The sequence below is a fragment of the Eutrigla gurnardus genome, assembly GCF_963514095.1.
Source record: "Eutrigla gurnardus genome assembly, chromosome: 17".
Classification (NCBI taxonomy): domain Eukaryota; kingdom Metazoa; phylum Chordata; class Actinopteri; order Perciformes; family Triglidae; genus Eutrigla; species Eutrigla gurnardus.
The window spans coordinates 13,647,679-13,671,744 of record NC_139928.1 but is presented as its reverse complement, the minus strand read 5'-3'; the positions used below and the strand labels follow the sequence as shown (position 1 = coordinate 13,671,744).

Sequence of the window (24,066 nt, the reverse complement as noted above, 5' to 3'; positions counted from 1 at the left end):
ATGACCAATGGTTCCCTGAAATATTTTTATGTTAAGATGTAGGCCATATTTTCAAACAAATCGAAGACCTGTTTTACCTAAAATTCCACCAGCATGTCCACATCCTCACGAGAGGAAACAGTAAACTGCATCATGTTGACACAACTTTTCCTGGCAGCTAAAAGGCCCTCCCCCATGTCAACACCAAAGACACAAAAGAGACGTGGGGCAGGTGATGCAGAGTGTCGCAATCATGTGTGAGGCCATGTTGCCAGATATCTGCTATCAGAGATATTTGCCCTAATTGATCTCCTCTACAAAAGTCAGCTGTCTACTTAAATCTCCAGAGGATGTATCCACAGTATCTACAGCGGCTGTGAGGAAAACCCTGATCAGATTGAATATGAGTAAAGTTGATCCTGATAACATTCCTGGTTGTGTTCTAAGCTAACTGATGTCATCACTGTCACAGGAGAGAGTTTCCAGCTGCTTTAAGATGGTCACCATCATCCCAATACCTAAAAAGTCTGCATTGTCGACTCAAAATGACTACCAACCTTTGGCCGTCACTCTGATTCTGATGAAGTGTTTGAGAAACTGGTTTTCCAACACAAGCCAGTCTGCATTGAGGACTGACAGATCCACAGATAATGCGGTCTCTCCTGCCATCCACACATCTTGAAAATAACAACTCCTATATCAGAATTCAACATTCAGCATTCAACACAATCTACCCGTCAAACTGGTTGGTAAACTAAGCACTCTGCCCGGGAAGAGGGGGGGGGGGGTTTGTTGGGAAGAGTAACTGTACACGCAGATGACACGACTGTGCCGGATTACAAACAATGATTTGACTTCACAGAGTGGTGCTAGGAAAACAAGCTCCTACGCAATGTCAGTAAAACCAATGAGCTGATTGGTGATTTTAGAAAAAAAAAAAAGAGGCAAAGACACACACACCCCTGTCTACGCGCAACAAAGCTGAGGTCATCAGGATCACAAACAACCTGATTTGGCCATTGCACATCTCCATCCTGGTGGGAAAAAAAGCCTGTTCACCCTGCTGCCGTCTGGCAAGTGTTACAAAAGTATCAGCTGCTGTACCACCGGACTTCAGAGCAGCTTCTTTCCTCAGGCTCTGAGATTCCTAAATGCATCCTCCACATTTAACTAGTTTTGTTTTTCTGTATGAAATGCACTTTACAAATTATGATATTATTATTATTATTAGAATAAATCAGTATTGGAAACAATCAAGTCTGGCTCACACAAAATACCACTTAAAAAAACTTGATATTGTAGTATACTCAATATTGTTGTCATCAATCAGTACTGCGGTCAAACACTGTGGCAAATCATTTCTACAACAAAGATCAGTATTTTCTGAGTTAACAATGGCCAGAACTGTTGAGGGCAAGTCTATTATATCACCTCCTCTCTCCAGGATTGGAAAGCTGGCCTACATAAAAGATCCTTGATAGGTTAATAATATCTGTGGACTAGGTGCTCTTTATCTTCCGTTTCCAAGAAGTCAGTGAGTGAATCTCATGACCCAGCAAGATCCATGACTGCTTTACCGAGAATGAGAGAGAGAGAGAGAGAGAGAGAGAGAGAGAGGTCTAAGCTGCTCTGCGTGTGTGGGTGTGTGTGTGTGGGTGTGTGTGTGTGTGTGTGTGTGTGTGTGTGTGTGTGTGTGTGTGTGTGTGTGTTTAATCGGAACATCACAGGATCACTGGATTTAAAAAGAGTTGAGAGATTGGGCTGCATTAGTTCCTCACATACATCTGTGAACACGTTGTCAAAACATTGAATTCCTGTTATCCTGCTGACAGGAGAGTGAAGCTTCACATTGGACTATTTAAACAGAAATCAAGATTAACCCAAAAAGTTTAAATTATATCTCTGTGAGGGGGCTGCCAACTTTACTGTGAATAGTAAGTGGTCTGTGTACGACTAGTCTTTCTGTGGTCTAGTCAGTATTTCTACAGTCTGTGTGTGGGTGTGAACGCACTAGACAAATAACAGATGTCGAACCAGACAACGTGATGCCTATTTATTATTGTGTACTTACTGAGCCCTTCTCAATGACCCTGTTGAGCATGACGATCGCCTTAGTCTTCTGTTCCCAGATCATGAGCCAAAAGTGTCCACATGTGTTCCTGAGGGGGCCCTGGGGGACGACAACACACTTTGATGTGACATGGAAGGAGGAAATGAGTCCAGTGGGACCGAACATTGAATACATTTGGCAGAGAATTGTCTATATTAATGTGACAACTGTGTGAATAACATGTATGTATTTAAAGGTCAAGTCAAGGCTGCTAAAGGTTATAGTGTGGTGGAGTTGAGAGAAATGCACTCTGCAAGGTGCAATATATTAAATGTCAAATAATACAGAATAAATAACAGACACAAATTCTGTCACAATACTGTCTTTGCTTCGTTTGCTGTTTTTTCATATGTTATTTGAATAAAATGTGTCAGAAACAGCATTGAAATAAAGACCATCATGATCTTCTCTTATCAGTGTTGCAGCATTGCAGATTTTGCCTGAACAAACCACAGATGAGTGGTACTATCTTTGTCTCATCTCAAAAGAAATGTGTGTCACAAAAGGTTAACATATTTCAGTCACTTTCTGTGGCTGAAGCAGGATTCAGTTAACAACATCATTTGGCGACCAAGAATCTGCTTCATCAGCCGAGTCAAATTTATCCATTTTGATTCTGCGTTATTACTTGGGTCGCGGTGGTATGTATGATTTCAGTAGTAAAGACTGAAAAATGCTAGCATCACATTGATTGAATTAAACAGGTAAATTACTTCAAACTGCCAATGTGACTGCTTGTGTTACGCATGCAAAACTAAGACAGCAGTTCTCTTTGGTGAGTAGCACCAAGAAAACATGTATGATCCCAATCAAGTAACTGATATTTGAAATATGTCGGTAGCTTTACTCTCTGCTATGTATGTTAAAACTCATCTCTATGGCCTAAAGAACCAGGCTAGCTATTTGATGGTTCTGTTATGGGAATGGCTAGACACTAGCAAGATTGTCTCTGTATCCAAGGGTGTTCGGAGGTCACACACACTTGTTGATTTATCAACTATCACTAAATTATGTATCACCTTGCTTGGTTTTTGAGTGACAGTTAGTGCCGAAAAGGATATAAAATAGAGCCAGTATGTCTGAAGTTAAAAATACAACAGGTGATATCATAATTTTTCATTCTCTATCTCATCAAACTTTGCAATTTAACACATGAATAAAACTGTATATAAGTTAAGGTAGTAACTAAGCTTGGGTACAAAATACCATATGGTCTCAAAATGTATAATTTGTTAAATAAAAAATATATATATTATTTCTGTGCTTTTATATATATATATATACACAGTATATGTATAAAATAATCAATAACCATTCTTAATAAATATTACAATACTATAAAAGATTGTTATTTACAGTTCTGAAAGAGTTAGCAAAGAGCTTCATCACAGCTTCACTAGATCTACTTTACTTTGTAGCTACATCAACACACATCACTGTCGTAAAACCACACACACTCCTACGGTTAACATTAATCAGTGCGGCGGAAACTTGAGTCATCATTAAATGATTAAGATAAAAAACCCACTCCTTACCATCCAGCATGCTCAATGACCAAGCACAAGCAAACATAATTAAACATGCAGTCCTGATAACGAAAACTGGCCTGCTCAGTCAATCTAGACACTTATTTGCTTTTCGGTCTGTCGGCCACATGTTTTCTGATAACAGTAACTAGCCTAACTGACTTTTATCAATCAACTGCTGTTTATAATTAAATAATGGCAAGCAGTTGTGATATAATGGTGTGCCGTTAATACATTATATTACAGTACTTATATTGTCATATACTTTCATGTAGTTTGCTAGGGTCATTAGAGCTTGGATGATTTTTCAATTAATTGATTAGTCAATTGACAGAAAAATTGCAATTTGGGTCTGTTCCGTTTCGATGACCCAAGCAATCAGAAGATGTCACTTTCGTGTATCATGAATGTTCTTACTGGGAAAAAAGAGCCTTGGACTTGCCTGAGTCAATATGTAACTTCTCTGGGCTTCCTCCATGGCTACAAGACTAGCATTGATGTAGTCATTTTCTGTGCTCTCCAGCTTCACCCGGCTGTGATCAACTGCAGGTGGCATGAGAGAAAATGATTCGGGGATCAGTTATAAATTGACAGACACAGGTAGAGAAACATCACACTGTAAACAGTTTGGACTTTCCACAAACTTTTACCCACATGGACTGACATCTCTGTATCTATTGCGGTTGCGATTCTCTGGATACTTTGCCACTTTGTAGGAGCACTCGTGAGATTGATTTCTTATTTCCTGAAGACAATAGAAAGATTGTTTAGGGACAAGACATCATCAGATAAGGGCTCAATCCTACAACAACCCGAGCATGTAACATATGAGCTAGCAGGAAACCAAACCAGTAACATCCCAACTGATATTAAACAAAGGCAAACAGTTACTTTAGAAACTGAACATCATACACGTTATCACAATAAGAGCCGACGAATAGAGTGGAATACAACAGTCAAACAGATGAATGCCAATATAATGTAGCTAATCAGTGAGCTTCAACCACATGCACCATCGCATTATAACACTGACTACGCTAACGGTAACATTTAGGTTATATGTTACAGTGTCGATAAACTGAAAACAATGGCGAAAAAAATATATATATATATGAAAGATATTGTCAATAAACGACAGGCTAGATATCGGATACTTGATAGGCTAGCTGAACTGTTAGCCTGCTAAATCAATGCACTTGAAGTACTATGTATGTTAGCTTTGTGCTAGCATTGCTAACAGACTTACTAGGTACAGTTTTTGCCACCGGCCCTCTGAATCTATGTCTTCAAAGTCCTGGTCCATTTTCACCGTGGCACTGCCAGTCTATTCTAATCTAGGTAAGTATAATTAGCTGTCCGACTATCTACCTCATTACTTTATTTAGACTGGAGAAGCTTTTTTATCAAAGGTATTACTACTTCCCTGCGCTAACGAGCTCTCGCTAAGTGTTTGTCCACGGTGTTTGTCCGTTATCGCTTCGGTGCAGTTGACGTCTGAAGGAGTCACATGTGCGCATGCGCCAAAGAGAGGTCCTCCAGTAGCTGTCAAAAACAAACGCAGCAAAGATATTCACTGAATACTGGAGATGTTAAACACCAAGAGCGTTATAGCTAAAGCACCTATTTGGAGAATAAATGACTGTAACATACATTCACATAAGATCTCTGTGGATACTTTTTGTTTAACTACTAATATACAGGGTTTTTTTTGTAGAAGGTTTGTGTATGAATCAATTTGACAGCATTTACAATGATGTTCCAATTTAAATTTACAACTTGTCAACCACAGCCAGTTGCCCAGATTCAAATGATAAGTAATAACAATACTAAATCTATGAGGACTAAAACTAATGTCTGATTTGATTATCGATTACTCTATTAATCATGAATCATTAGTCCATAAAATGTTAGAAAATAATAGTGATTTTAATAATGGCCATCACAATTTTGCAAAACCGACAGTGACACAATCAATTTGCTTGTTTTGTCTGATCAATAGTCAGAAGCCCAAGATGTTCAGTTTAAGAGAAATGTGAAGCTCATCGTGCTGCTTGTCACTAATCCGATTCTTGAGACTGATTACAGGGCAACATTTTTAATGTTAGATTTGCCTTTCCACCTGAGTGTGTGAATGTCTCCACTTATAGTTCAACAATCTTTTATCCATTTGCTTCTCTTTTTGAGCCAGGCTACTAAAAAAACAGAGATGAGAAAAAACCTCATGAGATGGTCTGCTTTGTTAAATGGTGAACATGTTTGAACGTGTCTGAAACATAATGGCACCAAGTGTGATGTGATCCCCTTGAGACTGATAGTCAGCATTCAACAACATCAGGCATTCTCCTTGTAATCAATTCAATTTGGAAACACACCGACAAAATCCTGCTCCCCACTAGTTTAATCCTTACATTTTTGTTAAATCTTCATTACAGGAAGGATTACATTTGGTTATCATAGGGATATACTGTTTATACCTTAGGATAAAAAAATTATTCAACAGCATCACAGCAGTCAATTTTGATGGCGATTTAATAAAAAAATTAGAATGATTATTGTTGTGTTTTTGTGGTTTCATTGCTTTGATTTCATACATACTTTTTAGAAAATATTTTTTAACATAACTAGTTTTTGACAATTACCCCTCAAAACACAGTCTTCATTTCCAGGGTTGGAGACTTTTGCACATTTACTCATTTTACTACATGTGCTGTACAGGTAAAATTCTGAGGAATTTGTATGCATATTAATGTATTGCTACTTTATACTGAAAATCTATTATACATTTCAGAGGGGAAATTGGGAATTTTGCTGGACTGCATTTCTTTTACATTGAAAGTTACTATTTACTTTGAAGGGGGAAAAAATACAGCATCAATTTCTGATTTTTAAGCTCAGTGACATGGGCTATGCCCATACTTTGCTTGCCACAATGAAAAGTTGTTGTGGTGCGGCGCAAGCTGTTAAATAATGGGTTTCAGAGTGGTGCTGTTGTCTGTCTGAAAGGGCCTTTCACTGCTAGCTGCTGGCTCAGCCTTCTCCATGTTGAGAGCCATGAGGCTATAGATATGCTTTTAATTCCATATAGAAAACCTTCAAATTTACTGTATTTAACATTCAGAACATTTATAAAGCAGCAAACAACAATTTCCCATGTAAAGATGTATTGGAGTTCTTTTTATTTTAATTGTGTATTTTTGTTGTTTGTGCGTTGTATACATAAGTAAAGAATGTGAGTACTTCTTCCTTTACTGGCTACCTATTGAAACCGGATGGATGTATTTTATTGTGAAAGGGAGACAAGTTAGGCCGGAAGTACGAATCTTCTGTAGCTATTTTGTTCCGCCGACTTGATAACAATAGTCACTCGGGGAATGTAACGGTACCCCGTCTGTCCGGCGAAGTTTGCTGCAACAAATGTACGGCTAACTGTGAGATGGAGACAGCGGGTCACCCTTCTGCGGTGAAGTAAAAGGAGATCCGGTGGAAATGTAACGGTAAGTGTGCGTAGGAATAATCTTTACAGCCAGCGTTTGGTTAACATCATACAGATCACAACTTCCTCCTCTTCGAGGCTGACGAGCAGCTAACTGTTAGCAGTTTTTAGCTTGTAAAATATCCTCGTTAAATCCCAGGTCGGCACAATGCCTCTGCTGGGTAAAGTTTTGTGACCGTAGAGGTCGGTTAATCGGAGAAACCATATTGTCGATTCAACTGCCCAGCGAGTTAACAAGCATCATAGCTCAGCCGGGTCAGCAACTCTTTGGGCGATTAAAGTTAGACTGTAGCTTTCCTACTAGCCAAATCTGATTTCGTTAGCTAGCAGGCTAACACTGGTTAGCCAGGTGGGAAGTGTAAACACATTCTGGTCCGTCCTGTTCTGAGCTTATTGTGGGTTATTTTAACGTCACCACTACTTTTTGTAAAAATGTTTCTATTAAACCTTCGTTGGTCGGTGGGTTTTTGGATGCAGAATAACGTTACCCTGACGGGTTGAAGCTCTAAAATACGCGGTTACAACGGTGTTAAAGTCGAAGTAGCAGAACCTGCTCGAGATAAATTATTGTTGATTTATGTTGCATTCATTAATCGTAAGGAGAATTTTGAATGTTTAGTGCAGTTTTAGAGCACTGCAGCTACAGTAAAGGCATGCTTCATAAATCAGAAATATGATTTTTCTTAAGTTAAATATGTTATAAGCACAAACTAAGGTCCCAATACTAGCGCATCATTTGGTGCCCTGTTTTGGGCATTCAATTATATTTGGTTCACTTGGTTCTTTATATAAGATTTTAAGTTAATTGTATGTCTGAGTGTAATTTGTCCTGTGTAGGGACCATAGAGTGAATGGAAATGATCTCCTTCAATGTATTTCTATCATCCCTTTTATACCATAGTCAACAATGTTTTACAGAATAGATAACACATCAGTTACTGCACACAGTCCTTCCTCATTAAATGCATGACTTTTATAGCATGACTGCTAAATTAATCCAAGTCATTCTCACTGGAAGCTTTCCGTCAGGGAATCACCCTGTTTTGATTTCTTCTAATGCCGTGTTACTCTTTAACTTCGATTTCAGTGGCAGACTTTCTGGATGAAAACTGATACGTACGTGCTCCTAAGGTTGGTAACATTTGGGACTTTGTTGAAATGAGATCACCAATAATTTCAAGTCCAAGTGATGTGTTTGAATTTTAATGACAGACTGCATATTGTTGAACACTGTTGTTTTTAGCTTTACACACAAATATTAACATGTAAGGTTTGTTTTGAAGCAAATTCCAACATTTCATATAATTGAGCCAAATAATTATATTATTAAGCCCACATTTTTCAGGTTTTAAGAAGCTTGTCATTGTAGAGAGTTGATAAAATGGAATCACTCATTAACACCCATTCTGTCCATGTGGAATTGAATTTAATCCAGCATTTGATTTCAGCCACAGATGGTGGCGGCGAGTGACAGCTATCACCATAATAAGGCATCACATACGCCTCGGGTATTATATTCTCCCTGTAGTTCCTGCAGAAGATCAGATTGGTAGACATTGTTTTTAACCATAACTAGAGGTCAAACACATTATTAGGTTTTGGCCTCTGGTAGTACTTATGGAGCAGTATTTCTTTGAGTGTGTCCCTGTTATATTTGCCTCATGCACACAAGAACAGACACTCAAAGGCACATGTGCGATATGATGCATATTCCTGCCAGGGCCCTACAGGTGAAGGTAATGGGCCAAGATACACAGTTAATATGCCAGCAAATACCGGAAGAACGGTGCTTCTGCTGGAAAGGGCCTTTTGCACATTACTGCCACCTGTGTGTTGGTAGAGTAATAGCGTGAATCCGTTGGTGGGAAAATGCGCCGTATCACCGAGCTGTCTTTTGAAATGAATGGGCAGCAACGTTAAGACTCCTAGAATATAGCCATGGTTCGGCTCTTCTCCTTTATCACACTTGTCAGATCCCCACTGGGCAGCATAGATGTCTCTCTATGCAGCAGGCTAATGGCATCTCCCCTTCTGTTGCTGGGGCAAACACAAGCCATCTTTATTTGCTGTGTCCATGGTGCTAAATGGAGAACTGGCAAAATGGTACGACCTCACATTAACATTACTTTTTGACATAGTGAATTATTTTTTTATGCTGTGGAGAATTCTGGTACTTATCATTATATCCTCAGCTGCATCTTTAGTTTAACTGCCTCATCATGGTAAACCAGATACAGTGGGAAAGTGCTTCACCCTGTTGTTGAAATCACATGTTTTTGTAAATGGTGCTGAAAGCAGCCTCAGAGGCATTCACTCCATTGCCTCCTGTTCCCACTCTCTGTTGAATGTCCGACATTATTGTTATTATACTTTGGCTGGCAGATAATAGGCTAAATAAAGATTCAATAAGCTACAGGGTTATATGTCTCTCTGACAGAACGTTGCTGTGTGCTCGACAATCTAATAGTCAAACAATAACTTTTTTTCCAGGATGTCTTGTGCTGTACCCAGCAGTGACAGTTTAAAAAAAGGGAAAAAAAAGCTCAATTATTTCCTCTCAATGGGGAAGGTAAACAAATAAAAATTGGCATCCAGTCTCTTGGCTGTTCCTCTGTCTTATGTCGTAATAACGTAGTGTATTGTCGCGATCAGGAAGTCTGTCCTCCAGCTGGAATGTCACGGGAAATTAGTGTACGTGATGAAAACTTTGCAGAAGGACCCTTTGAGCCTCTTGTTTCCAGTGTTGGAAGCTGATCATTGTATGTGGGATGTCCTTGAAGGTAAGCGCAGGCTACCAAACTCAGAAAATCCCAGGAGGCTTACATCACATATCCCTAAATTTGGACTTCAGCATTGACAAACACAGCAGGGATCCCTTCTTAATACACTCCCGTTGACCTTAAACTCACCCGGGCTCAATCACACACCATTTGAAATGAACTTTGTGTACGGTGCGGCTGGTGTGTCAGATAATGTGCGCCTTCAGAATTGCTACATCGACAGGAATGTGATAAACTGGAGGTAGCTCAAGTACAGCTTTGTCAAAATTCGCAGAAGTGGATTAGAAAAGACCCAAAGTCCAATTCAATGCACAGGAGAGAAGTCTGTTTACACCATAAGACTTTGCTGATGTTTGCATTTCAGAGACGTTAACAAATTAGTTTTGATAAAGGTTAATTGTGAAGGTTGTGACACTGAACAATAATGTCAAATTATGTTTGTGTGTTATATTTTTATGTATGCATGTATGTTATTTATCTTAATCAGGTTTTAGTAACTCAAATATCGACATTGGTCTGAAATAAATCAGTATATCGGAATGAGGCAAACAGCTTTTTATGTGCTAGCCTGATGAACAGTTGCAAATAATTCTGGCTTTGACCTAAAGTACATTTAACATTGAAATTACATCTGGGATAGTGTTGCATATAAAATATTTTATTTATTTAAACTAGGCATATATCCTCTAGTTATCATTCATTTTAAGCATCTATGTGCTTCTGTAAAACCATTAGCATTTTGATCAGACTGGGAGATGATATATTTAAAACTACTGAATGGTGACGGATACATGTGAAGCATAAGCACAAGGTTTTTGTTTGTAAAGCGTTAAAGAAAAATAATTGTATCTGTAGTGACAACATTTTTACTATTACTTTGCACTCGTCTGTTTAGTTTGGAAATGGAAGAAGTGCTGCAGAACATTGTTAATGTGAATATCCATGAAAGTATTTGGTGTTATCTTTGGGAGAAGGTCACGTTCTGTTTATGGCTTATTAATAGAGTTAAAAAAATACAAGATGTATTTATATGTGTTTGATGTGACAGGGAGCAGTCGCAGACCTGTAACATAAAACGCTCCATTGCAATTTGGATTTATCTAATTGTCTCTTTGCAGGCATTTCAGGCAATGCAAACCTGGATTTATTTTGTTTATTGCAAATCCAGAGCCAACATGTTATTGCTTTGTGGTTTGGAGGGCCATACTTGTTAAAACCATTACCACTACTGCCCCAAGTGACTTCTATTTTTTCCCCCCCGTCCATCTTGACACAAATTATAGTGTGTCTCCCAAAAAATGCCAACAACCTTGCATTGATCTGTCTCTACAGTAGAAAACTAGATGTGGCATCAGCTGATGCAAACTGAGTGATTTCTTTTCAGAGTTGACGGAAGGTTGAAACCATTTATCCTGCCGCAGCAGGCTTCCTGTCCCGGGGTTGTCTCGAGAACTAGGACACTATCCCAGTGTGTGTGGGGCAACGTGGTTGCATGGGGAACAGAGCTTAAATACATGCATGCGCGTGCATAAACACAAATGCACGCACACTGACCACAGTCGCATGGAAAGTCCCACTCACTCTCGATACAGTGCAGAAGCAGGCTTTTCCAGTTTAATTACGCCCTGGGAGTGTAATTTCACATCGCCTTGCGGGTTGCTTGAAATTGCTCCTCTGTCTTGTTAAAATTTCCTCTAGCTCACATGACTTGGCGGGTTGACCCAATACATCATCAAGCGCTGGTGTGATGTGGAATTATAGTGTTAGGACACGGCTTTACTGTAGCCAGTACCAGAAAGACCTCACAGTGGAAGTTATTAAGCTATCTGGTCATGGGCCTAATCACAAGAAAAGTGTTATTATTTTTGAGGGAGATCCACTTTGTCATGACACACCTTAAAGAAGTAACACCAGCAAACTGTCTCACATCATCTCATGTTGGTTATGTTGCATGAATGTGCAAACAAGAAATTAAAACACTATATTCTTCACATCCTGGCTGCTGTGCTAATGACATGCAATTATAGTTTTGACTTTTTTTATTTAAATCTAATTTATCTTTAATTATAGTAACTTTGCAATAAATACATTTATACATTATAGTCGGATGTTACTGCTTAGTAATATCTACGTGTAGTTCTCTTTGTTTTTTTTCAAGAGTGGCTCTACTGCTTGAAGTGTCGTTTCAAAGTCATAACAGCCTTGTTATCAAAGTTATAAAAGAACTAGATGCATTTATTGTATTATGATCGTGTGTGGCGCAGATGGAATGTAAACAACAGCGTTTATATCCATCCGTCGTCAACCGCTTATCCTGTTAAGGGTCGCGGGGGGAGCTGACATACGGCGAAGGCAGGGTACACCCTGGACAGGTCGCCAGTCTATCACAGGGCCGACATGTAGAGACAGCCATTCACACCGACGGGCAATGAACCTATCCCCATCCTGCATGTCTTTTGGCTGTGGGAGGAAGCCGGAGAACCCACGCTAACACGGGGAGAACATGCAAAACCCACCCTTGTCCTCTGTTGACTTGCATTGCATATTCACTCTTAGTAGGCCATTGATTAATGATTAATTGGTTGACCTGTAACTGACTGCTCTCTGCTGTATCTGGTCTTTCCATGGAGTGCATCTTTAGGCTCGAAAGGTTCATTGTTTCGTCATCTCTTCCTACCTATATGGCGTTGTGAGATAACGGCTGGTGACAGTAAGCTGCATACGTAAATGAAATGCATCTTTCTTCTCATATTTGCATTTGCGTTGCAGCATATTCCACTCTGAGCAAACTGTAGGAGCTCTTGTGGAGCAGACGTGATCAGAAAGTGAGACCTCCCCTGCAGGGGGTCAGCCATATTTAGAAACTGTATTACAAATGTGTCGAGAGCCAGTTGAGATGAATTGCTTGTTCCCGGCATCAGAGAGCCTCTCAAATGCACGTCAAGTGATCACTTGTGATGAGATTTTGCTTTCCGTGTCGTTAATTTAATTTACTCTTGTCCATAATGAGTTGGAGAAGCGGGCCGTACAAATACAAGTAGCAACATGCTACCTCAGCATCGTATTTCAACGTATAATATTTTAGTCTAAACACGTGCAGTCCAGACACGTGTTGACTGAACCTGGCTTAAAGGGCAGCTAAAATAAACAACTAAATTAGCTGTAGTAAAAGTTAACTGCTCCCTGTATGTTATCATGAGGGGAGATAAACCGCAGCCAGTCAGATGAAGGTTTGTAGGTTATGAGAGTGAGAGTTTGTGCTGTGCTGGGTTGATGGCCCAGTTGGGATTTGCACAGGCTTGTTAATTAGTCACCGCTTGGCTCCCTCAGGATTTTTCCTGAAATTAGTCTCTAATGACAAACGCACACTTAAACACAAGTTTAGAGTAGGAGGGGAGGGAAATCATGCTTTCTCCACCATTTTGCCCATTTGGTATTTTGCTTTAGGATTTTTAAAAATCATTTTGCAACTATAGATTTGAGGCCATACTTTGTACTTCTCGTATTTGCAGGTTTGTCGGTTTATTTTGTCTGCGCCGACTTGCAGTTGTCTCTGAAATCCCTGATTTAGGGAAACTCCCAGTTAAAATAATTTTGTTTTAAGCCTAGTGAGATTAAACATTTAACTAAATATGCACAACTATCTATAGTTATGTCTTCTGCAGAGCACAACATGTGTTTGAATAGAAGCAACATGTTGAAATGAGCTGATAAATTGTGTGTGTCTCATGGTCAAGCTACAAACTCTAAGGAGATGCAAGTATTTTTTAATAGGTTCACAGAGCCCTCAGCTGCTGCACCTCTCGCTGATGTCAGTCATTTTGTCTGCTGAACCCGTTTGAGGACATCATTTAAACGTACAGTTTCTTCACTTAAGCATGGAACACACATGATTACAGCCATTTTCTATGACCTGATTTGGTCATTGATTTTAAAGTGCCTGTTGGACTGGTTTGCAAAAAAATAGGTCACCTTGAAAAATCTTGTAGAGTGCAAGAGTGTTTCAACCGAGTCTCTGGCCAGTTAAAGCTGTCATTTATCCAGATTTTATTTTATTTGGTTTTACATCTGGGTGGTGGTGTTGCTAAAAGGGCGATGCGTCACAGCGTCGGGTGCCAACGATGAAGTGTTGAAAGAAATGCAAATAGTGAGGCATTAACGCTGATTTCATTCTGTTCCTTCCATTAGTTGGTTTCTTTGGGAAGGAGTTCAAGGCAGAGATGTTTATCCAAAATCATGTAAATTCATTAGCTGGATCTGTCAACTATATGGAAAGCCTGCACAGAACCACATCAACCAACTGTGTTGGTTTTATTAAAATGTGAAATTTGCTTCTCGTAACTTGAAAAGTCACCACTACTTTGACTATTTATATTTGTCTGGTTCTGTGTAGCATCACCTTCAAATAGCTACCCTTGCTATCCTAACTACTTGAACGCTGCTCTCAAATATGATGAGTTATGCATTAGTTGTTGAACCAAAAAGAAACAAAAGAGCATATGGAAGCACTTGAGGCAAGGTGTGGCTGTTCTGGAAGCACACTGACACAGCTGTGGCCACATCTGAGATATATGATGGGGAAAAAACCACTGGATCTTGTTTTGTTTTGCCTTTAATTGACTAATAGAGACCTTTTTAAGGAAAGCCTGCAGACATTTTATGGGAGAAGTCTCACGTGCACAAATGAAAAAACGACTGAAGCCTGCCAGAAAACCCTCAAATATCGAAGTGGTGATAATTCCTTAATACACAAGACAGTAACCCCCTCTATGAGAGCTGTCTTGGATTTTGTCAGATTTTTAATGCTGTATCTTTTAGTTGTTGTTATGCATCCTGAATCATCCAAATGCCGCAGAACATTAAAAGTTAATGCATTCAGCTTTCGCTCTGTACCTGGTTTTCATTTGTTTTTTTTATCTCTCTCTCAGGTTGGTGTCCCAGATCTGAACATCTTCATCTCATCACTGCGATTTCAACCAGGAACAAACACAGACTTCCAGACCTCTTATACTGGCTTCCAGCCACTATGTCCTAGCATATAGCAGACTAGTCCCCTCCCCTGACCATCCTGTCCCTTAAACCCCAGACCCTTTTCTCTCCATCCTCCTCCCTGCCCCGGTGTTTCATCTCCTCCTGATGTGGATTCTGCTCACATCAACCCTTCTGGCGTGATGAGTAGCCTGCACCAGCACCATCATGGCAGCACAGGCTCAGAGAGAGACCTGCACTCCGCTGCCTCCTCTGTTAGCCTCCCTTCAGTTAGAAAGACCCCCAAAAAGCGCCGACTGTCCCTCCATTCACTCTTCAGTCGTCGGCGTCGGCCTGATCGCGACCCCAAACGCAAGTCCAGGCCTCTGCAGGCCGGAGTTGGTATGGAGGGCATTGTCAGCACAGAAAGCATCCCGTCAGAGACTGTCCATGATAAAACTTCTGTCCCCTCCACACTGGGTGTAGCATCGACCTCGTCACTGTCCAGTTCTTCATCGGAGTTGCTGGAGTGCCCTCTGTGCCTACTGCGCCATGCACGCGACTGCTTCCCGGACATCATGACCTGTCACCACCGCTCCTGTGCAGACTGCCTGCGACAGTATCTGCGCATCGAGATTTCCGAGTCCCGGGTCAACATCTGCTGCCCCGAGTGCTCGGAGCGGTTTAATCCCCACGACATCCAGATGATCCTGGGGGACCGAGCCCTCATGGAGAAGTACGAGGAGTTCATGCTCAGGAGGTGGCTGGTAGCTGAACCTGACTGCCGCTGGTGCCCGGCCCCCGACTGTGGGTAAGAAAGAGCTGACAGATTATATAGGCTACCCAAAGAATAATATGTTTGAATAACCTGCTCATTACATAAAATATAATTGCCAGCTGAATAAAGGTGAGAGTTTATTTGATTTGTTATGAAATCCCTAAGTTAAAGAGGCAGTCATGATGGTTTTTAAGAGTCTTTCAATCGAGCCTTTTTAAAGGAATACTTAACAATACGTTTTCTATCGTTGGAAACCTGGTATTATTTTTGAATGGTCGTGCATCATTCCCTCATTTTCCCCAGAGACGGGAGATATATGTATTTCTATGCTGAAAAAGAGCCTTCGATGATGCATATATCTTCAATTTGGGTCATCGGAGGCTGCTTTGGTTAGAGGGGCTAAGACTGCATCACTAGTTCCTCATGTTTTCAACTCGCCTAAAGGGGGGGGGACCCCCTGAGGCTACAGACCTATTACAGATCAGTGCTGGGACCTCACTTCAGACTCGGGATGTCAGCCGAACTGGACCGGTCATTTTATAATAATATAAATCCCCGGTGCACCGCCGGACCAGAGGCTGAGTGTTTACTAGAAATATGTGCAGACATGACAGTCTGCACATGTCAGTAAAGTTTCAGTCATGTTCTCTGTGTTGTTCTCTCTTGTTGATGACTTTGAGACGGCGCTGTGTGAGTGCCAACCGGTGGGGGACTGGGGAGGTGGGAGTGGCCTGGGGAGCTGTGCATTGCTGGAGTTGTTTTCTTCCATCCACATGCGCCAAAAAGTCACTGTCTGCCTTTTTCCTGGTCAAGAAGGCACCAAATTCGACTACATAAATGACCCACATTCAATACAGATTCATGTTTTCACCGGTGAAATAGTCCTTTTAAGTGATGTTTGCCATAACATAACAATTTCAAGCGAGTGGGATTATTTCTACACATGCTACAATTTTTATTTTATTTTTTTAATATTTGGAAATCTCTATTTCGGGTACCTGAGATGTGCTTCTGATAAAAACAAATACACAAGTCCTAAAATAACATAGCATGCAGCTGCGTTTAAGAAACTTCAAGGCTGTAATCTGGCCTTTTGAAGTTCACCCCAGCGTCTGCATTGATGCCCGAGTTATAAATAATTCATAGCAGTAATAGACCTGTTTATTCTGTCAGTCTAATGAGTCAGCCAAAAAAAAAAAGACGAGAGCAGCAAGTGGTGTTGATGCCTATTGTTATCGCACAGTATCTGACATTTAATCACATAATGGATTAAGCTGGAAAGGGTTTTGCCTCTTTTATTTGTGTTATCAAATAAATTCTGATGTTGTGATACCTTCATAGTGTATTTAACGTAAAGCACATTTAAGCAGTTACAAAGTGCTTTACAGTGAACAAGAAAATCAATTATGCTAAAATAATGAAACTGCAGGACCTCCACACAGAATAAAATGATAAAAAGTAACACAATGAAGAACATAAAGTCAAAATAAAATGGATTGAAACTGTAAATAAAACATAACTCCCGGGTATTGAACTCTGTCAGTCACGTCTCATAAGAGACATTATTGAAACTTGAGAGTTTGTTGTTCTGGTTTTAGTCTTTCGCGATGAGGTGACAGTGTAGGGGGGGGTCAAGTCTGGGTCTTGCTCACAGGGGCCTGAAATGAAGAGAACATTATTATGCTCTGTGTGCTCACTGGGGTCACCCAGCTGCATCTGCAGGCCATGACATAATATATTTAATTCATAGTGCTTCATAGAGTTTTGAGCATTCCCAGAGTTCAGTTACTCTCTTAGTGATTGCTTTCAGCACATTTTATCACGGTGTAACCCGTCTCCACTTTACGACTTGTACACCATTCACCATCAGTTTGCCTCACCGAGGTGTTATTTTAGACTCTCTGGAAACTGTCTAGACAGACTGAGCTGTAGGTACATGGTGCCCATAAACATTACCCCAGATACTGGATTGTGTCAGTTACTAGGGAAACAAACACTGAAAAAAAAAAAAAACATTGTAAAATGATGCCATGACGTCAGTTCCATTTGTTCTTGTTTCCTTCTTCTGACACCGTAGCACAGAAACCCAGAGGAAAGTCCAGCCTTGCTCTCATTTTCAACTTTTATCTTTTTGTTTGCCCCAAACAAAGACCCTGTAAGGATGGAAGCAGTATAACAATCATGGAAATTTACTTTTAATAAACCTCATCTCCCTTCCCTACTGTAACTAGACTAACCACCATTTTGGCGTGTTTTCCCCCCCTCTCTCAGTTATGCCGTCATTGCGTTCGGCTGTGCCAGCTGCCCAAAGATCACCTGTGGGCGTGAGGGCTGTGGGACCGAGTTCTGCTACCACTGCAAACAGCTGTGGCATCCCAACCAGACATGTGACTCTGCACGGCAACAGAGGGCCCAAACCCTCCGGTTGAGGAGTTTCAGGTCCTCCTCCCTCAGCTACAGCCAAGAGAGTGGAGCTGCAGGTAACGCATGCATACAAACACCATACAATGCTCACACACAGCCTCAACTTTAGTGCACCATTCACCTTTTTAAGCCACATTATTCCCTATAAATGTTTACTCAAAATACTGTGTGCACAATGCTTCTCATGCTTTTCCTTCAATCAACCCTCACTAGGTGATGACATCAAACCGTGCCCTCGTTGTGCTGCCTACATCATCAAGATGAATGATGGGAGCTGTAATCACATGACCTGCGCTGTCTGCGGCTGCGAGTTTTGCTGGCTGTGCATGAAGGAGATCTCTGACCTGCACTATTTAAGGTGAGGAGGTGTACTTTTCAGCCATGGTTTTAGTAGTCGGGGTAAACATGATGCACAAAGATCTGCTCACTCTCTCCGTTTGCCCTGACGACCCGCTTTTCTTTCTGTTTCCAATCCTTGTAGTCCGTCAGGCTGCACCTTCTGGGGGAAGAAGCCCTGGAGCAGAAAGAAGAAGATCCTGTGGCAGCTTGGCACGTTGGTGGGTGCACCTGTGGGTATCGCCCTCATAGCCGGCATCGCCATCCCTGCAATGATCATTGGCATCCCAGTCTATGTGGGCAGAAAGGTGAGAGCTCACACCAGACCACTCAGGAATGAAATGGAACAATAAGGGGTCAAAACCAGCAGTTAATTCAGATAAATGTAAAGCAAAGAATACAAATAAATCCACTTTATCTGGACAAATGTTCATTTTGAGAAGTGAACTTAATTATTTATTTCACCATTGCCAAATATGTGACCTAATTTCAAGGTAATTAACAATGATTTTCCTCCTCAGATCCATAATCGCTACGAGGGCAAGGACATTTCTAAACACAAGAGGAATTTGGTAATTGCTGGTGGCGTGACGCTGTCTGTGATCGTGTCGCCTGTGGTCGCAGCAGTCACTGTTGGTAAGAAAGAAGCCTTTTTCTCTTCTCCCTCTTGACCTTCTCTACTTCACCATCTGTCTCTTGACAACATCTAAATGATTTAAAAGAATTGTCTTGCTGGGTCAGTAGTATAAAGCTGTGTTAAAGGTTCATGTGGTTTGGAAACTGTCCCGAAACATTTTTCACATGCCGTCCTCGTCTTTCTGCTTTGAGCTGTCAAAATAAAGCTTTTTTTTCCCCACAGTGGTTGGAAAGGAATATGTTATATGTAGAGTTACTGAACCCTACTAAAACCACTGTTAACGCGTATGTTTACATGGTGTTGTTTAGGCATCGGCGTCCCGATCATGCTGGCGTACGTCTACGGAGTTGTCCCCATCTCACTGTGCCGGAGCGGAGGCTGTGGAGTGTCTGCTGGTAACGGCAAAGGAGTGCGAATTGAGTTTGATGACGAAAATGACAACATAGGTAGTGGAGCAGCAGCCACAGGTGAGCATCTCCAAATGCAAATTTGTCTTTCAATCAGGTGAAACACACATTTTACAAAATGAATACACCATATAAATAATATGTAATACAATTAACACACATTAAACAATGTATATCAGTGACAATAAAACATATAATCCAGAGCGCCTCCATCCAGGATCTTTTTAGAGTTTAACAAACCGTGAAACATATCAGATTAAAAGACAGGAATATCAAGAAACCTGTTGCATTTCTGGCTCCATTGAACCTGTGCTGCTTTGCCTTCTCCCACTTTTTCATTTGAATAACTTACTCTATTTATTCTGAAGTCATTTGTCCAATAATTACCTTTTATTTGCTTATCTATTAAACACTTACTGTCTAGCACAGCGCCTGAATATTTGGAAAATACCAGCAGCTTTTTAGCAACCTTGTGCTGACTTGTGCTTGGCTTGCAGTAGTTCACCTACATTTGTCAATGCCTTTTCGTGTACATGCGGATTATTCATAGCCTGACTGAATTGCCACAGCAGTTGTTGCGTGTTTGAGGTATGCAATGGTGTGAAATAACATGAAATGTCGATGTGCGTTTGTCACTGTCGAACCGAGGGCTGTGTGAGTTCGAGCTTGTCTTGCTCTCCCAGGAGGTGTTTAGAGAGACAGATTGTATTTCTCACAGCTGCTGTCAACGCTGTGAATGATAATAATGAATCTAAATGACAGCAGGGACTTTGACCTTTCCAGAAGCATGAGGTGCAAAGCATGATGGCACGTATTGAGACCTAAGAATTCATCAATTTGTTGTTCCTGGATGAGTTCGATGTCACTATTGTTTGCTGCTGTTTTCTGGGGTCGCCTGCAATAATACTTCCCCAAGCCATCCAAGTCTTTGCTGCACATCATTTAGGACACGTCTTTGCCACTCAAAACTCTCTTAATTGACAAAATTACTCCTGTTCCCGGCTTTCTCCTCAGACACGACATCGGTGGCAGACACTCGGCTCAACAATCCCAGCCTCGGTGATGGAGCGAGTGTCGGTGGCCTGACGGGCCTCAGTGTCAGCGGGAGCCACATGGAGCGCTGCGGCATGAGCTCCACTCAGCGGGACAACATGAGCGACAATGCCAGCACCACAGCCCTTGCTGGGACCAGCATCACAGGCAGCCTCTCTGGCAGCTGCTACAACAGGTAATGGACTCGGTTGGTCTCTGCATCGCTATAAATGTTCATTGAGAAAACTGTTCTATTTGACCAGCAAAGAGTCCTCATTTCATACATGTTTAGGTATTTTTAATTTATGTTTTTGTCTCAATTGTTATTTCCAGAATGGAAGTGCAGGCTGACGTCCAGAAGGAGCGCTGCAGTCTAAGTGGCGAGTCGGCCACCGTCAGTCTCGGGACAATCAGTGACAACGCGAGCACAAAAGCCATGGCAGGATCCATCCTTAATGCCTATATGCCTCTAGAAAGGTCTGTCTTTTAAAAAAATAAATCACTGTCCTACTTTTGCATGTACCTTACGCCAAAAGCCCTGTAGTTAGTTTGTTTGCAGGAAAGCAATTGCGTGTTTTTAAGTATTTACTGCACTGCATGCTTTCTGATTTAGCAGAACGGGATGCTGGAAGCACAAAAAACTGTTAATTATTTATTAATATGCAGGATAGGTGTAGATAGAGGTTGATATAATTAAATGATTTGTTCTCGTACTTTTGCAGAGACAATAGTCTGGACGTTCAGGCAGACGTGGAGACCAAACAAGAGAAGGTGAGGCACTGTAGTGCCAGCAGCAGCCTGGATGAAGCCAGCTGTAGCAGTAGCGCTGCCGGCCTTAAAGGTGCCAGCGGGGGTGCGTGCTCGTGCCCCTCCTCCTCCTGCTGCTGTGTGCAGCACGACAACCACTGCTGCCCCTCATCCCCCTGGACAAAGGAGCCCTCTGCTTCAGGGAGCAAGAAGAGCAGAGGGAAACTTTGGAAACGAGCCAGCAGTAGCAGCAACCGAGACACGAAAATAAACGAGATACGAGGAGATATGGACGCGCAGCTCCTGGAGCAGCGCAGCACCAACTCCTCCGAGTTCGATTCGCCGTCCCTGAGCGGCAGCCTGCCCTCGGTGGCCGACTCGCACTGTAGCCACTTCTCATCGGAGCTCAGCTGCTCGGACCCTGAAACCTCAAGGGCGGCTCATCCATCGTGCTCCGCCCCGATGGACCCCCACCCTCATCATCCCGCCACCACCTTCAATGATGTCACCGTCACACCCATGCCCGAGGTGGAGAACGACCGCCTGGAGCATTATCCGACTCAGAGCAGTCACGCAGCCTTCGCCCAGCGCCTGGTATCGGCATCTCCGCCTGCTTCGCCAAAAGAGGGAAGTAGCGGGACATTTCTATACATCAGCGAGGAGAGTGGAGGCGCCGTCGCAGACGGAGAGCCAGAGAAGGAAAATAAAATAAGAGAGGCCACCAAAACCTCTGCCACACTGCCTGTAAGCCCAACAAGGAACTGTATACAAACAGAAATCTAAAGAAGCTCCACTGGTTGTCGGCTGTTGGTGGTGTTACCACCGCTAGGTCAGTTAGCCTTATCACCTATTTTCACTATTGAGTGAAGCCACACCATGCATCTTAGGAAGCTGCTAGTCAAGTTGAAGGATGTTTAAATCTATTTTGTACCTGCTGTGGATGCAGTCGGGTGTGTAGTCGAGTATTATGTGAATTTCAGACGATGGGAGTTACAGAAAGGGTCGAGGTTTAAGTTGGAGAGAGTTGTGATTAAAGTGGACAGGATCGCGGTAAAGTCAAAGAGGGTTCTTCGGTGACAGAACAAGCAGCAAGCGGTAAAGTCAAAGAGGGTTCTTCGGTGACAGAACAAGCAGCAAGCAAGACGTGTGTGTGAACGTTGCAGCCTGTTGTTGGAGCAACAACTGGAGCAGCAATGCCTACTGTAGGTGGAGTTGAATGTATGTGGACAGGTTGTAAAGTAGGTTATCAGGGCGACCTGCAAAGTCAGACCTCTGAGCAATGTTTCCGAATCCATGCTTGAGGCATATCTTACCCTTTTCCTGGTGCCCACACAAATCCCAAGTGATAAAGCTGGATAGGAGCAAGTAAAATGTCTAATAGTTCCAGTACTAAGTCGAGCTGCTATTCTAAAGCCTGAAACTTTCCTCCCTAGTGGCAGAAATCTGGTTTGTGTGAATGAGGGATGGATACGTCATCACTGTGGTCCACCTCTGTGCCACCATCATTCTGTGACTCCCTAAAGCAGCGTGACAAACGCCACAGCTTGAAGGATCGTTGAACCTGAGAGGGACCAGCCTGTACAGTAGCAAAATGTATTTTTCCATAATAATCTATAAGAGAGATTATTTTTTGCTTTTGTTTAAAAATGTGACTTCCTGTTTCTTCATGCTCCACCTTTGCTTATTTTTATTTTCCATTTTGGGAAAGTTGGTTTTAATGTTGAAGCCCTGTGTTGGGTTCAAACTTTTTAAGTACGGTCAGGCGGGAACTGTGTTGACGATGAGTCATAATGTAGCCCTTTTTTAAAAATATTGTGGATTTAAGACGGTCGCTGGCTTCACAAGCCTCATTCTGCACTGGTAAAAAAAAAAAAATCTGTTTGTGGTTGCAACTGTGCAAATATAACAAATTTTAGTACATTATGGAAGTATGAGAGGTTTACTAAAGAAAGGGAATTTTGAGTTATTCCTTGTAAAAGGAACCAAGAACAGCACCAATTTGTAAACTAGAAAGTGTAGCATTTCTTACAGTTTTATAAGGCTTGTTTTAGTGATCAGTCACTAAACGCACAAAGTGTACCAAACGATGTATTTGCAATAAGAAAACGAAGCTTTCGAATATTTCGCTATTCAGCAAAAGCAGATGTGTCCAGTCAAGAGAACACATCACCTGACCATAGCGGTCATATATTAAAGGTGCATTGGGAAACTCACTTAGTGTATTTGAGCACATACATCAGTCGGTGATTTAATATTCAGTAGTGAATGTATGATTATAGGGTTACATTTGTGATTCTCCCTCAGTAATATCCAAATCAAAATATAATTTTTGATTCAGAGCTTTGGGTGTATTTTAACTACAATGTGTTTTATGTTGTTTTTCTTACATCCTTGAAGATGATTAATGCAAATAATTTTATTTTTTTTTTTGGACCCACAGTGCCTTTTGGGGAAAATCCTTTATATAGTGTTTTTATTTCCTTATTGTTTGTCTTCAAATGATAAACATAAAAATCACGAGAGCATGAATTATATTTACTCATAAAATGCGTGAGATGAAATTAAAGGTGATACAGCAAACTAAAGGAGTTTTGGTGCAACTCGTAAGTTTCCAGTTGCGAGATTCGCCCTGCTGTTAAAATGCCTGTAAAATTCCTGTGAGTTTTATGGTATTATTTGAAGACAAGTGCCAGGTGTTATTTCTAACTTGGTCAAAAAAAGCATATGCTATTTGAGAAAGTATATATTCCCTAATTGTTTGCTTTATAATGTGCATGTAAATGCATATCCTTAAACAATAAAATTCTCAATCTAACTTGTTTGTATATTTTCCCATGAATTCCCATCGA

General features: G+C 41.3%; 2 protein-coding genes across 4 annotated transcripts in view; one reads left to right on the top strand and one right to left on the bottom strand.

The window, feature by feature from the left end:
- Positions 1-4,996, bottom strand: part of LOC311027471 (tyrosine-protein phosphatase non-receptor type 2-like) — an 8,458-nt gene extending 3,462 nt beyond the window's left edge. Inside the window, exons 1-4 of the mRNA XM_084031494.1 lie at positions 4,862-4,996; positions 4,270-4,360; positions 4,058-4,158; positions 2,051-2,149 (exon numbers count right to left, since the gene is read on the bottom strand). Coding sequence (XP_083887620.1) covers positions 2,051-2,149; positions 4,058-4,158; positions 4,270-4,360; positions 4,862-4,918 — 348 coding nt within the window. The 5' untranslated portion in view covers positions 4,919-4,996. The remainder of the gene's footprint in view (positions 1-2,050; positions 2,150-4,057; positions 4,159-4,269; positions 4,361-4,861) is intronic.
- A 1,971-nt stretch (positions 4,997-6,967) lies between these two features.
- LOC311027513 (E3 ubiquitin-protein ligase RNF19A-like) lies at positions 6,968-24,032 on the top strand. 3 transcript variants are annotated; one of them, XR_014598609.1, is made up of 12 exons: positions 6,968-7,109; positions 8,196-8,239; positions 14,817-15,667; positions 17,906-18,114; positions 18,272-18,416; positions 18,540-18,702; positions 18,916-19,030; positions 19,340-19,498; positions 20,453-20,666; positions 20,804-20,947; positions 21,193-22,312; positions 22,360-24,032. XR_014598609.1 is itself a non-coding variant. In XM_084031541.1 (11 exons), exons 3-11 carry the CDS (start codon positions 15,060-15,062, stop codon positions 21,998-22,000), a joined length of 2,565 nt encoding a protein of 854 aa, XP_083887667.1. In that variant the 5' UTR covers positions 6,968-7,109; positions 8,196-8,239; positions 14,817-15,059; the 3' UTR covers positions 22,001-24,032. The 3 variants fall into 3 exon arrangements, 1 of the variants encoding a protein (XP_083887667.1); XM_084031541.1 differs by having other exon boundaries at positions 21,193-24,032; XR_014598610.1 differs by lacking the exon at positions 8,196-8,239 and having other exon boundaries at positions 6,991-7,109.
- The last annotated feature ends 34 nt before the right edge of the window (positions 24,033-24,066 follow it).